The sequence below is a fragment of the Opisthocomus hoazin genome, chromosome 3 (assembly GCF_030867145.1).
Source record: "Opisthocomus hoazin isolate bOpiHoa1 chromosome 3, bOpiHoa1.hap1, whole genome shotgun sequence".
Lineage (NCBI taxonomy): Eukaryota > Metazoa > Chordata > Aves > Opisthocomiformes > Opisthocomidae > Opisthocomus > Opisthocomus hoazin.
This window is the reverse complement of record NC_134416.1, coordinates 49,215,986-49,230,840: the sequence shown is the minus strand read 5'-3', so window position 1 is coordinate 49,230,840 and position 14,855 is coordinate 49,215,986. Positions and strand designations below refer to the sequence as shown.

The 14,855-nt window shown below is 38.6% G+C and overlaps 1 protein-coding gene across 2 annotated transcripts in view; it reads right to left on the bottom strand.

Moving 5' to 3' along the window:
• PRKDC (protein kinase, DNA-activated, catalytic subunit) overlaps positions 1 to 14,855 on the bottom strand; it is a 94,706-nt gene that overhangs the window by 48,009 nt on the left and 31,842 nt on the right. For both annotated transcript variants that reach the window (XM_075416189.1, XM_075416190.1), the window contains exons 36-48: positions 14,438 to 14,641; positions 12,572 to 12,757; positions 11,512 to 11,616; positions 10,356 to 10,523; positions 8,791 to 8,918; positions 7,564 to 7,771; positions 6,276 to 6,454; positions 3,938 to 4,106; positions 3,326 to 3,391; positions 2,824 to 2,896; positions 2,455 to 2,603; positions 1,081 to 1,218; positions 761 to 880 (exon numbers count right to left, since the gene is read on the bottom strand). In XM_075416189.1, coding sequence (XP_075272304.1) covers positions 761 to 880; positions 1,081 to 1,218; positions 2,455 to 2,603; positions 2,824 to 2,896; positions 3,326 to 3,391; positions 3,938 to 4,106; positions 6,276 to 6,454; positions 7,564 to 7,771; positions 8,791 to 8,918; positions 10,356 to 10,523; positions 11,512 to 11,616; positions 12,572 to 12,757; positions 14,438 to 14,641 — 1,893 coding nt within the window. The remainder of the gene's footprint in view (positions 1 to 760; positions 881 to 1,080; positions 1,219 to 2,454; positions 2,604 to 2,823; positions 2,897 to 3,325; positions 3,392 to 3,937; positions 4,107 to 6,275; positions 6,455 to 7,563; positions 7,772 to 8,790; positions 8,919 to 10,355; positions 10,524 to 11,511; positions 11,617 to 12,571; positions 12,758 to 14,437; positions 14,642 to 14,855) is intronic.

The following is a 14,855-nucleotide window of genomic DNA, read 5'->3' as shown; positions in this document are numbered from 1 at the left end:
TTCATAACTATATTTCTCACTTCTGCTTAGCAACCTTTAACCAAGTATTTGCATAAAGTTAATTACTTCAGTAGGACCCACATAATACTTCTCTCATACAGAAAACCTGTCCCTAAAGGATTTGAAAGAGCATGCCATTCATCTACCCTCCTATTTAAGACAGCTTTACTAATGAAGTAGCATTAAGTGGGTGTTAAAGCTTCTTGAATTAATTCTGGAATTCAGCTTTTTTGTACTTTGGATTATTTCAGACAGAGAAAGTACACTTTAAAATCACCATATGAAATAGGATGAGAATGTTTTATCCAAGAAAGCAAGCTATAAAATGTTTCTTCTCAGGCAAAGACACATTAAGCTATCTTAGTATCTTTTCACAATCAGAATATCATTTAGCTCTAAGGTTTTCCATAAGACTCATCTGTGACTGTTAATAAAACATTCTATTTGCTCCTTCAAAGATGGCAAACATAATCAGCCATTTGTCTTGCCTAGTATCAATGAGTCAATTACTTACAGTTCACAGAAAACACATATTGTGGACACCCTCTACTTACAGAAGTAGAGTTTGGGAGAAAAAGTATTTATATTACATTTAAAATACTGGCACTATCTGAAGTTTTGGGCTATGACGGCACCCTCTTTTATCACAGTAAACTACTTGATCTGAATGCCCCAAAAGTCTCAGCTGATGAGTTACACAGTTGATACTGTAATACAACCTATTATGTCAACAGAAAAAAAAGACAAAAAAATTACTCACATCCTCAGTATTAACAATAAGTTTTGCTATGAACAGGCGAATATTTAGTGGTACTGATGGGTTTCCTAATTTGCCATGCAGAAATTTCATCCAAAGAGGAAGATCTACTGGAACTGTCCCCTGAAATTTAGAAGAGATGAGCAAAAATCAGCTCACTTCTTGGACCAAACAGGCTTACCAAGCCAAAAAGCCCCCAGCTCAAGCCACACAGGACTCCTTATAACACAGCCATGAAATCAATAAAACAAAGGGATTCAAGCACGACTCTCTTTTCTTGGTATAACTGGTGAAAAAATGCCAATTTTTTGGTTAATACTGGCCTCCTCCACTTTGGGTGTGATCTGGTTCCTCTGCATATGTTTAATCAGAGTGGTCATAGAAGCCATACATTCATGTTGGTTGAGTTCATCCATTTCCAGTTCCATTTCATCATTTAAAACCATGTATTGCGTGGGCTCCTGAAAAAAAAAAAAGCGCTACTATAATTAACAACAACACTGTATTTCCTTTTACATCATGATAATGCCTTGAATCGTTCTGATCTTATCTGCGTTTACAGATTTGACTATACGCTCAATGCACACAATAGGCAATACATCAAGTGTGTGGTTCAAACAGACACCTCCCAAATACATGTACCAGCTGTGCACATCTTTTACTTTCTGTGCCAATAGATGTAAATCTCATGTTACTCTGACTTTACTACCTGCCAGGATAGGTGTGGCAACTGCTGGAAGCAGGAAGAGTTATCTGAACCTCACAGAAACTACTCCATTTCGTAGCTGAAAGAATGTGTTAGCACCTTCTACAGGAGCTAAGCCCTATTTTTATGCATGTCTTGTTTCACACTGATTAGCAAACACAGCAGCTCTCTCCTTTACTACACAGAATAAATCACAAAAGAAAATTGTTTATACTTAGAAATTATAACATTACTACACAAAGCAGATAGAAAGCACATTTCTGGTTAACTTCACTGCAGCTAAAATGCCTCCTTGCTCCAAAATACTTAAACAGTCTATCTTTAATAGACACTGAAGACCAAATCCGTCAAAATGACTGTTAAGATTGGTATACTCTTACAAGCTTTCTTCCTGTTTTATAGCAAATGTCTATCCTATCAGTATTACTGTTGATGAGACATCTCTTGACCGCAGAAGGAACACAACTTCAAGTCTTGGAAGATACTAAATGCTGTTCTTCCAGAAGTAACAGTTAAATACAAGGTGCCACAAACAGAGATACAAAAATAATGAAGTGTTTCATTATTTATTCCATGCATTTGATACAACCAACTTGGTCAAGTACCTTTAAAGATCAAAAGACGAGGGAAATGAGTAAACAAGGTGCCTAACAGCAAAACAACCATCACAGGATACTTCTGAGTGCATACAAAGTCACAAGCCACCTTTTCACAGCTCAGGCTGGACTTCACTCACACTACTCAACTTCAAAAGCCCAAGGTGGGGCTGTGCTTTTCTCCAGCTGTAGACAGTGGAGAGAGGCAAGAAGAAAAACAACCAACAGAACACGGCTCAGGTCCCCTCCCTCATCTTCTGGAGGAACCCATTCCGAGTCAAGTAGAGCAAGTACAGGAGACTATAAATTTCCTCTTTCTCAACCCCAATAAATGTATGCAATTGCTAGAAGGGAAAAAACTTTTCTTCCTCACAGTATGTAAGTCACTAAATTACCTTTCTCCTGAAATGAGCGCTGCTAGCTGTAACATCTTGGGAGCTGTAAGAAAAACCTTGGACTCCAGTAGAAAAATCAAACTGACTCATTTCCTCACTCAAACTGCTATCCATCATGTATGACGCAGAAGCTAAATACTTGGGTTCATCTAAATAGGAAAGAATAGATCAGTAATCAAGGTAATTACAAGAAACAAGCCCTTATTTGCCACTAAAACTTGAGCGTGGGTGGGAATTGGTTGTTAGATTAAGTACACTGAATGCTTTTATTCATTCCTGCTACTGCAGAAGCCACTTAGCAACACATCAATGAACACCGTATGAAAGTTAAGAAGGAATTTTTTTTGCAGTCATAAATGACTTTCATACCCTGATCGCTATTCCCTGCATCCCTGGCCTCCTTTCTAATAGCAATGTACCGCTTCTTCCTTTCGAGAGGCACCTAAACAGAAAGAAATAAAGATTGAAAGTTAACTAATTTTTTATTTATTTACAATTATTTATTTAAAGAACTGCCAAAAAATGATCAAAAACATTGAACAAGAGTGGAAATCCCATATTGTAAATCATTACAATTAATCTACAGAACAAAAGCTAAATTACTTCTTCCTACAGCCATTTATTACCAGAGTAAGTGTGCTAAAAAGTGTATTAAAGTCATATGCACTGCAGGTGTGTTCTAAATTTCAAGTCTGGATTTCTCTCAGAAAAATATATTTTAAAACATTAGAAGAGTACTCCATTTTTTATTCACTGCGGAATCCTCTCTCTCTCTGTATGTGAGAATTGACCTGGTCTACAGTGACTACACTGTTAAAAGCCATACTGATCTTTTTACTTCAGAACACTAAAGCCCAGAAATTGCACTTACCTCAATTTCTACAGGAAATGTATATTGATGCTTCAGGTCTATCAAATTTTCAAAAATCAGCAAGTTCTGCAAACCAAAGCATGTTTGGAAATATCAAAATTACAATGCTGCACACAATAACAATTGCTTTGAATGTATTTTGTTTCTTCTTAAACAACAGATCAATGTATAATATAGAAAATATGGCATGTTTTCTCTTTTAGATCAATACTTTCAAGAAAATTTTGCCATTCAACTTCTCAAGAATTCACAGCACAGACAATGTGCTCTGTAAAGAGGGTATCTCTTATTCAAATATATTCCAAGCACTGGAGAACTTAAACAATAGGTCTTTTTCTCATATTTTAGAAAACTGATTGAGTGTGGAGGGAAAACATGGTAAATGTATCACCTCTTCACCCATTCCCAAACAGATGCTAAAACCTTAATCAGCAATAAATTGCATGAAGGATGCAAGAAAGTCAGCAACATCTCCTTCTATTGCCTCATTGGGTAGTTTGTTAGTGTGATTGCATGTCATTCATGTTTGATTCTTTCATTCTTTGCAACCAGGTAAAACCACTTTGTGTCTCGTGCTCTGGAAGCCTTTCAACGGCAACAACAGCTTCTCACCTTTTCTGATTTCTCTGTAAAAAGAAAGCCTTGATAAAATTTACTTTCAGTGAAGACACAACTGATAACAGCAATAGCACAGTTATATGCTGCACAGTGATACTGTCTCCTCTTCTCCAACAGCTGACTTTCTCCTGCCATGTTTTCTGTAAATGTATCGTAGCATGACCTTAAAACACAAACAGGGAAGAAAACAACATCAAAACTCTTTTTACAAGAAGCAGAGGAAAGGCCCCAATCAGAGACCAGTGAATCAAGATAATTTCAAAAGATCTTTATTATTACAGCAGTATCAGCATTAAACCACATCAGACTTGTTCAAGTTCTCCGCAGGTATATTGCACTAAAAGGGAACCACTCAGCAATGACAAAGCCAACTTCCTTAAGTATTTACACAACAGTGCTTAACGTCAGGAATACGATGATAGGCCATTTGTTCAAATACATGCATAAATCCCTCTCATGGTCCTTTCCCAAGAAATTACAAAGGGACAGGCATGCTAAGCTATACTACAGATGAGCCAGAGAAACCAGTTTAGATGCAGTTTTTATAGGTCTTTTGGCCATAGCCATTTATAGATCTTCTGCAAATCATAGCCAAGTATGATTGGATATGTCCTCATAGGACATAGTAATGCAAAATAAAATTAAAATAAAAAAAATGAGCTGCAACTCAAGTATTTTTTTTTTACGTCTGAATAATAAACTAAATCATATTAATTGGCATATATATGCCAACTATATACTAGGAACTAGCTGCCCATGGTTTGGATGGGAGTACTCTTCACTAGATAAAGAACTGGCTGAATGGCTGAGCCCAGAGAGTGGTGGTGAACAGAGTTAAATCCAGCTGGGGGCCGGTCACAAGTGGTGTTCCCCAGGGCTCAGCGTTGGGTCCGGTCTTGTTTAACATCTTTATCAATGATCTAGATGAGGGGATTGAGTGCTCCCTCAGGAAGTTTGCAGATGACACCAAGTTGGGCGGGAGTGTCGATCTGCTTGAGGGTAGGAAGGCTCTGCACACGGATCTGGACAGGCTGGATCGATGGGCTGAGGCCAGCTGTATGAGGTTCAACAAGGCCAAGTGCCGAGACCTGCACTTCAGTCACAACAACCCCATGCAATGCTACAGGCTTGGGGAGGAGTGGCTGGAAAGCTGCCCAGCAGAAAAGGACCTTGGGGTGCTGGTTGACAACTGGCTGAACACGAGCCAGCAGTGTGTCCAGGTGGCCAGGAAGGCCAACAGCATCCTCCCTTGTATCAGGAACAGTGTGGCCAGTAGGAGTAGGGAGGTGATTGTGCCCCTGTACTGGGCACTGGTGAGGCTGCACCTCAAGTACTGTGTTCAGTTTTGGGCTCTTCACTAGAAGAAAGACATTGAGTTGCTGGAGTGTGTCCATAGAAGGGCAACGAGGCTGGTGAGGGGTCTAGAGAACAAGTCTTATGAGGAGCAACTGAGGGAGCTGGGGCTGTTTAGTCTGGAGAAGAGGAGGCTGAGGGAAGACCTTGTTGCTCTCTGCAACTACCTGAAAGGAGGTTGTAGTGAGGTGGGTGTTGGTCTCTTCTCCCAGGTAACTAGCGATAGGACGAGAGGAAATGGCCTCAAGTTGCGTCAGTCAAGGGAGGTTTAGATTGGATATTAGGAAAAATTTCTTCACAGAAAGAGTGGTCAGGCGTTGGAACTGGCTGCCCAGGAAGGTGGTGTAGTCACCATCCCTGGAGGTGTTTAAAAAATGTGTAGATCTGGCACTTCAGGATATGGTTTAGTAGGCATGGCGGTGTTGGGTGGATGGTTGGGCTTGATGATCTTAGAGGTCTTTTCCAACCTATGATTCTATATTCAGTATTAATCTTTTGTCCCCCTCTGTAGTGGCGATTATACCAAATTACACCTACTGGGTGTGCTGCTATACTGTGAAATGTAAATGAAAATCCATCCCATCCTATCATCAATCATATAAATACCTATCTTACAACACAGGACCACACTTTACATAAAAGTGTAAGTATACTGAAACTGAAATTGTGAAAACACAAATTAAAGGCCAGGAATCATACTGAAAGGCAAAAATAGAAGCACAAGCTTAACAAATAGGAAAAAAAATGGCAAGAACAGGAGGCGAAAGTCGTCCTGACACAGGATTGTAGTCTACGCTAGATATCATCCCATCAATGCAAATTCAATGCTGTGTACTCCATTTAAAATCAAAAGCTACAAAACAAATTACATTTACCCTTGAACAAATCAATCTTCTGCTTTATATGGCATACTTAAAAAATGTATCTGCCCAAAACCTAATTAGAAAGTAAATGGAAATAAAAGAAATAATAGTCTTACTTTATTAGTGTCTTGGTAAGTTCATTTCCTTCTACACTCATAGAGCCACGGTAAGCTTGGTTAATTTTAGAGTCCTTGGAGTAAACATCCTCTTTTGAAAGACGCACATACATCACTTCCAGCAGCTTGTAATATCCCATTTTCTTGGTGACTTGCGTTTCAAAAGTATGTTCATTGGACTGGAAATGAATAAGCAAAACCTCAGAAAGATATTTCATGGATCCAGCCCTTCCAAAGTAGCTCCACAGTTACTTTAGTTTCTACTAAACAGCCTTCAGCTTACTTTTACCTCCTAAAACACAGAAAAGAACTGATGATTTAAATAAAAGACTGACAGATCCTGAGTTCCTGTGTCATACAGTTATTAAAATTATGTTGACCTGCTCTTTATCAGGTGAGCTGTCATAACTACAAATGGCCTAAAGCATGGGAGTAAAGTAAGCAGAATACCAAGTAACAGCTCAGACTCTTGACAGCTGTAAGCAAAACACGCATACCTGTCACCATAATGGGTATCATTCATGAGTTTCTTTCTGCACCTTACTTTGGTTCCAACACTTGCAGCAACAGAAGCATGGTACAGGTGGCCCTACAGAAGTCTTAGTTTTAGCATTTGCTTTTAATAACTATTACTAAATTCGGATCATTTCAGCATCTTGTTTGTCCTGCTGCCTTTAAACAGCTGCATCAGCAAAACCAAGGGAGTGAAGATCTCTGGCAAGAGCAGGGACCTCCACTGACAACAAAATCACTGCCTGCAACTATACTGTAAATTGGAGGATAGGCTGTAAACACAGGAAAGAAAATCTATGCTCCTAATCCCTTGCTGAAGGATCTTTGCAATGATGAGAAGATGTGTTTCTTTCTCTAGAATTAAGGCATCTAATTTAAAATCTTTTATTATGGAGGTGGAATATCTCTCTCTTACAACGTAATAAAAGGCTACAATTTTATACAGCTTTTATATTTCAAAGTTAGAATGGGTTTTTGCTTTTGACAGGACTTCAGACCCCTTTAGATATATATAGATAGCATTCCAACTTCAGTTTTACATACAGTAGATACGCGAACATACATTAACTTCAAAGAACAGTACGTTGGGGAATAAAGAAAAGTTTCTCAATAATAATCAAATTATGTAACTGGCACAAACTTCTGCTCCAAGATACAGAAAACTGGAAAGCAAATGGTTTCCATTAGTGTTTCACTCAAAGTTAAGCAAAATGTACATACCAACACCAATATTTTATTTGACCTTCCCCAATCCTCAAAAAACAGTAATTCATACCTTTGTAAACCGGGAATTAAGTGTATCCATAGCCTGTACTATAATCTTGCCAAAGAATTCTCTCAGTGCATCCAAGCTGCAGTGCCACAAGAGAGTGAGGAGGGAGCGATCCATAAATGCTTGACGAGTAGTATTTGAAAGAAGGTCTTCACTCTGGAACATTTTGTGAACAGTGTCCAACAGCATCACCTGTTTGTCAGTGGTGCTCCTAAACAAGATAGAAATCTCAAGATGAAAACACTTTTACTAGACTCCATTTATGTTTCAAACTCCTGTGACATTTAAAATTTTTATTGTCTTCATTCATTCCCTCTTGGCTTATCGTTCTACAAGGCATGCAAGATCAGATTGAATCACCACTTATTGCGAAGCTCTCCAAAGAAAATCTCCTCTTCTTACTCTGCAACAGATGGTAAACTTGTTTGTATATCTTTGCTAGTTTAATCCAAAAGCAATCATTAGCTTTCTCAGTCCCTTTTCAATGAACAACCTAAAAAAAATTAAATTTATCTGGTACAAGTGAAGGATGGAGGCAAACAAGAAGGTAAAAAAGGAGAAGACTTCACTGTTATCCAGTCCTTCTTTGGCCTAACAAGTGTTTCACTACTAGATGAACTGTTGTTCTGAATAATTTTATGAAAGTTAAAGTTTCAAAATGGGATTTTGGTATAAGGTAAGTGACTTCGTCCAGGAAACTACATGCCCCAAAACAGTCACTACTTAATAGCCCATCGTGAATTGGAATGTTTGGTTTGGAAGACACTGAAGACCTCTTCTGTGGACAGAGTATGTTTGTGTCTACAATTCACCACCCCAGAAACATTCAGTTAAATAAACATCTTTTCAAAGGAGTTCAGCAAAATAATTCACTATCAGTTTAAGTGCTATCAACTTCAGTGATCATATGGGTATACAGGGACAGCAAATACAGGTATCGCAAGCAATTAGTATCTTCAACTGAATTCTACAAGAACAAGCTGATTTACAGAAGGCTTTACAAAATTTGCCCAGGCATTGGAAGCATCATCTGGAAATTGGTGTCACTTGTTCACAGTTCACAAATGTTTTGGAAGTGTGATGACCAAAGCAAAATCTGAAATAAAACTATGATGTAAAACTTTGTGGTGTAAATCATCACTATTATAAGTAAAACATAACAGAGAAAGCACATTTCCTTCAGCAAAAATTCAATGAGAACAAGATCAAAATCCAACAGACTATACTCACCTTCTGGAAATTCTTTTGAAGCTGGCTTGAAATAAGTCCTCCATGAAATGTATGTGGTCTCTACAGAGAACTTCTGTCATCAATTGTAACAACATTGGACTCTGAGACAATTCTAATGCATCTAAAAACTGAAAAAGAAGTAATGCATAACATAGGAAGCCACAGTAGATCAAATCAATTCCATCTAATTATGTAATTATTTTTCTATAAATATTTTTCAATGTACATCTGATCAGAAGCAGATGCACAAAAGGATAAACTTATTTAATGTGTATCTGTACATTCAATTTCTGGATAAAAACATAACTCAAACACAGAAAAGCTGATTTCCTTATGTAAACTGAAAGTCTCTCTCTAATTCCAGATCCTGTGACTTCAGTAAGGCCTTTGACTCTGTTCCCCACAGCATCCTCCTAGAGAAACTAGCTGCCCATGGTTTGGATGGGAGTACTCTTCACTAGATAAAGAACTGGCTGAATGGCCAATCCCACAGAGTGGTGGTGAATGGAGTTAAATCCAGCTGGGGGCCGGTCACAAGTGGTGTTCCCCAGGGCTCAGTGTTGGGTCCGGTCTTGTTTAACATCTTTATCAATGATCTAGATGAGGGGATTGAGTGCTCCCTCAGGAAGTTTGCAGATGACACCAAGTTGGGCGGGAGTGTCGATCTGCTTGAGGGTAGGAAGGCTCTGCACACGGATCTGGACAGGCTGGATCGATGGGCTGAGGCCAACTGTATGAGGTTCAACAAGGCCAAATGCCGGGTCCTGCACTTGAGTCACAACAACCCTATGCAACACTACAGGCTTGGGGAGGAGTGGCTGGAAAGCTGCCCAGCGGAAAAGGACCTGGGGGTGTTGGTTGACAACTGGCTGAACATAAGCCAGCAGTGTGCCCAGGTGGCCAGGAAGGCCAACAGCATCCTGCCTTGTATCAGGAACAGTGTGGCCAGTAGGAGTAGGGAGGTGATTGTGCCCCTATACTTGGCACTGGTGAGGCTGCACCTCAAGTACTGTGTTCAGTTTTGGGCCCCTCACTACAAGACAGACATTTGAGGTGCTGGAGCGTGTCCAGAGAAGGGCAATGAGGCTGGTGAGGGGTCTAGAGAACAAGTCTAATGAGGAGCAATTGAGGGAGCTGGGGCTGTTTAGTCTGGAGAAGAGGAGGCTGAGGGGGGACCCTATTGCTCTCTGCAACTACCTGAAAGGAAGTTGTAGTAAGGTGGGTGTTGGTCTCTTCTCCCAGATAACTAGCAATAGGACGAGAGGCAATGGCCTCAAGCTGCACCAGGGGAGGTTTCGATTAGATATTAGGAAAAGCTTCTTTACTGAATGAGTGGTCAGACATTGGAATAGGTTGCCCAGGGAAGTGGTTGAGTCCCCATCCCTGGAGGTGTTTAAAAATCGTGTAGATGTGGCACTTCAGGATATGGTTTAGTAGGCATGGCGGTGTTGGGTGGATGGTTGGACTCAATGATCTTAGAGGTCTTTTCCAACCTATGGTTCTATGATTGTTTCTACACATAGTTCACTTAGACTTCCAGTCACACTTATGTTAAAGATACAGACCTTCTTAACACAGTCTACATAGTTATTGTGCTTCAAGGTTCCTTTGGGAAACTCATCAGACCTCATGGGAAAATTGAAAGCTACAAGTTGATCAAGAGCGTTCCTAAGATCACTAAGTTCCTTTCCAGTCAAATTAGTGAAGAATGGGAGAATTATCACTGCTTGGCCCTGAATAAAAAAAAAAAAAAAAAAAAAAGAAATGCCATTTCACACACAAAAAATTATTCTTTAAGTATGAAACAAGCTGAATGGGACCACAAAACAGTAGCAGGGGCTGCACTTACTGATTCAGCGGCTCAGTGCACTGATAAAAACACATTCTATAGCTGCTCATCACTCAAGCGCTAGGTCAGAAAACAGCTTTGGTCACTGCTGGCTGGGAGTTAAAAGCTAATTAATATCTCATGGCTGACATGGCTATGAATAAGACCTCATTTTTCTTTTAAGCAAGTATCCATTCTCAGACAAGTCACTGATTTAATGCACCACCTGGCAGCTAAAGCAAGTTCCCAAACTTTATTCTGAATGCACGGGGAAGTACAAAACTGTCTAGGTAACTGCAGGCTGCCAGAGCAGCAACTATGCAAAGCTGCTTCATAAGTACCGAATTTTTAATCTTCTACTCCAAAGCTTACGGTCCAGCATCTTTTAGAACTTCTGCTTTCAGTTTGCGGTACTTTACCTCCCTCTCCTGACCCAAGGCACATATAGCAGTTAATCCATTAGTACTGGTCTCATACTTGCAGACATGGGCATTAAAATCCTGGCAGATGTTCATAAGTTCCACTATAGGAAATGTCACTCCTTGCTAGAAGCCTGATTAGCTGTCATTTCTCAAATGGATACTTTAGAGCTCTAAACAACATATAACTGACAGTAATTTTTTTCCTAAAAAATACATGCCTTTCATCTGGGCAAGAACAAACAGAGCACCTAAAACCAAAACATGATATCTGTGATACTGCCTTCTGCCTGAAGAACAAAAAGGATGATTTATGAGTTTTAGGATGTTGAACAGGAGGGAAAAAAAGAAGCAGCAGTGTCTATGTTACTGGGCAAACTAAGGTAAAATTTAAGCCCAATAAAAGGGAATTTCATGAACGACTAACATTCTAATCTGGGGAGGATGGGGAAGCCACCGAAGTGAGCAATTTACCTTAAGATTTAAGCCTAAATTCTGATCAGTAAGTAGACTGGTATAGGTATTGAAAACAGCTGTAAATGCCTCATGATTGGTATTGAAAGAAACTGAAGAGTCTATCTGGAATGACAGAAGAAATAAAAAAATTAGTTGTTTTTTTTAAGAATTAGTCAAAGGCATCACTGTATTAATGAACAATAAAAACTCCATAAGCTATAGCATTGTTTATTTCCAAAAATACACTGAGTTAACAGAAAGCACATACAGAGTGATTTTGGTTTTAAAAGGACTATAAAAAAGAATTCTAAAAGCTCCTACACAGTACAAATAAAATCATAACGTTGGATATTTTTCCAATTCAAAAAAATACTAAGCTCCTTCTCAAAGCCAGATTTCCTACTGCTCGCTTCACTGACAGCTAATACAGCAATACAGCTCACGTTCTGTGTCCTAACACATACCTTTAAAACAATTCAAGTTTAAAATAATTAATTATAAAAAAGAAAAAAAATTCTCAGTAAGTGATCTTGGTGTATATTTGCATACAGCTAATTTTACAAGTTCTAAATAAGCCATATAAGCAGATAAATCTATTTTCTTTCTCTCTTTCGAGAACATAAGACCAAAACAGCAATGTAACAGAAATTAACGGTCTTTGAAATAAAGATCTTTCTGCAGACTGTTGATAAGGGTAGAACTCCCCTATTGTGACTTTCTGGATGCCAGCAAGACAAAGAATGTTATAAGAGTCCGCTCAGTTTCAAAGATTACTCTCTGCACTTGTACCAACTCTCCAGAAGGAAAAGAGGCAGCTGAAACATGACAGCAATTGAAAAAAACAAATATAAAAAAGGGGCAGGGGAGAAGTGAACTGCAAAATCTAGTAATTTCTGCTTGTCCAGATATTTTTTTGTACTTGGCAAAAACCAGAAATTAGATTCTGATATTTTCTAACATTTTTTTTCCTTTTTTTTCCCAAACATAAAACATTAGAATGAAATAGCATCTCTTTAAAACAAGATACATTTCCTACAAAATTAGAAAAGTTCCCTGGATTTCGTAAAGGAACGCATACCTGGAGAACTTTTGCCAGCAAGGTCAAGACTGCCATTTTGCTCTCAGGAGCTGAACCTTTGGCCCACCAGCTGTCAAGTTTCTTCCAGTTTCTTAGAACAGCTGTGACCAGTTTCACTCCTTGCTGCTTGCGTACCGAACGCTCCCTGAAACTCTGATCCAACATACCGTTCAAAATGCTACCAACCTGGAAGGAAAACCAACACGCAGATTCTTGCACCGCAAATGAAAGGATGATATGATCTCTTCACTGGTATGGGCAATCATAAAAAAAAGCATCACATAGCAATGCCACATTTAAATCTCAAAATGATACAGTATAAGGCTCTCTGCAGGAAATTAAAAGCACACATTTTATAAAAAAAGACACTTCTATCCAATTTACTGCTGTTTTACTCAGAGTATAATGCAGCAATTCCTTCCCATACCTTATGTGTAAATATGAAGAAATACATGATAATCCAGAATAACTCTAAAGATAAATACTTGAAAACTTTATTTACTGTGAAGCTGAGAAATAGCACATATGCTAACTTATTTGCATACATTTTGAAAAGAAAAAATAAACTATGGCATACCAGATATGAACTCAGTATGCTTCAATCTCTTTTCTTCAAAAACTAATGGTCTCTGACTTTCAAACCCAAATTCTGCATTCTCCTCTCGAGTAATTTGCAACCACCTAATAAACTGGATTTATGTTATCTCAGCCTTGTAATTTCACCAGATTTGGATGGGTACAGTAAAATAAACCTTTTTTTTTCCTTCCTGTACATCAAAAATGCATAAAACTAAAGAAGAGATATCTTATCAAATGTGATCCATAATATATATGTGGGTCTTTTTTAAAAGTCAGAGAAAGAAGAACAGCAGGCAGCAGACAACAGAAAAGTGTTTGTTTGACCCATTCTGGCTATTTGCCTTAATTAAATTAATGAATTGAAGACTTTTAATACTATTACCATATGCAGCCTGTGTAAATTTGTAGCCTATCATTTATAAGAGACACTTTTACAAGTAAATCTATTGTGGCATGCTCTGCACAGGAAACACTACAAAGTCATCACAAGCACCAGCCTTTTAAAAGATACATACATCTCTCTACAATCAAATTAACGAATTTCTGGTATCACAGAAAACTATGCTCCCAGTGTTTTAAAATGTTACTTGGAAGTAACACCTTTAAGCATGACACCTTGGATTAAAAAAGATCCAATAATTTTTCACAGGATTATCTACTTTCCTGAGCATCGTTTTAAGCAAAAGGGAAAGTGGACTTCTGATCTTTCTTTCTGACCCTTCCATCTGTCAGAAGCCCTTGAATATATTTCCGGTCACGGGGGGTTGTGTCTGTGTATACGTTTGTCTCTCTGTTCTGGTCCTGTGGACTAAATGCCCATTAGTGGTTGGAGTTAATTTTGAATTTTAGTTTTATCCAAAACAAATTCAGTCTGCATGCTCTGAGACCACTCTAAAATTAAAATCAAAACACAGTAAATGGCAACAATCAGACCTGCTTTCAAAGGACATTCTTGATTTGAAGTACTATGCATAAAAAAAATCCTGAAATTCCTAGATTTCAGGATAGGTAATAGGTAAGCACTTTCCACTCTGTTTGATGTGAGAGGACAGACAGCCTAAGTTATGTCAGGTTGCCAGAGGTCATGAAGCTAGCACCAGTAGGCACCAGTAGGACAAGACAAAAAAAACCCGAACAAAGCCTATCAGTGCAATACTGTCCAAAGTGCAACCAAATGCACTTTTTCCCCCACTACACACTCAGTTACATCCACCTATAACAACAAAAAAAAGTGTCACTTCTGACATTCCCATTTGACTTTATCCTTTTAAAGAAGTCGTCTAATACCATTTGGGGATTGCTGACAGATGATTCCATAAGCTGGACTATGATCACATCCAGGTTTTTGAGCAGCTGTTGATTGATGGTCTCTGAGAACAGGCTGTAGAAATACTGTCCATGAGAGAAATTGATCAGGTTCTTCTCTGATGCTCCTGACAATGGCACAGATAACACCACTGTGTTCAACAGCAGACTTACTAGCTCCTCACACTGTGAAAATTAAGGTGTAGAGACAGAGTTACTTCGAGCACAATAAGTTCACTTATTTCTTAGAAAAGCACGTGAATTTTTAAAAGCTTCCACCTCAAACTCTTATGTTACTAGAAAGAACAAAAATAAAGTATAAACTGAATACTGAAATGCTTGTTATCTATAATTGTCATTCAATTAACCCAAAGAATCCTTACAGTTCCTCTGTAGGATT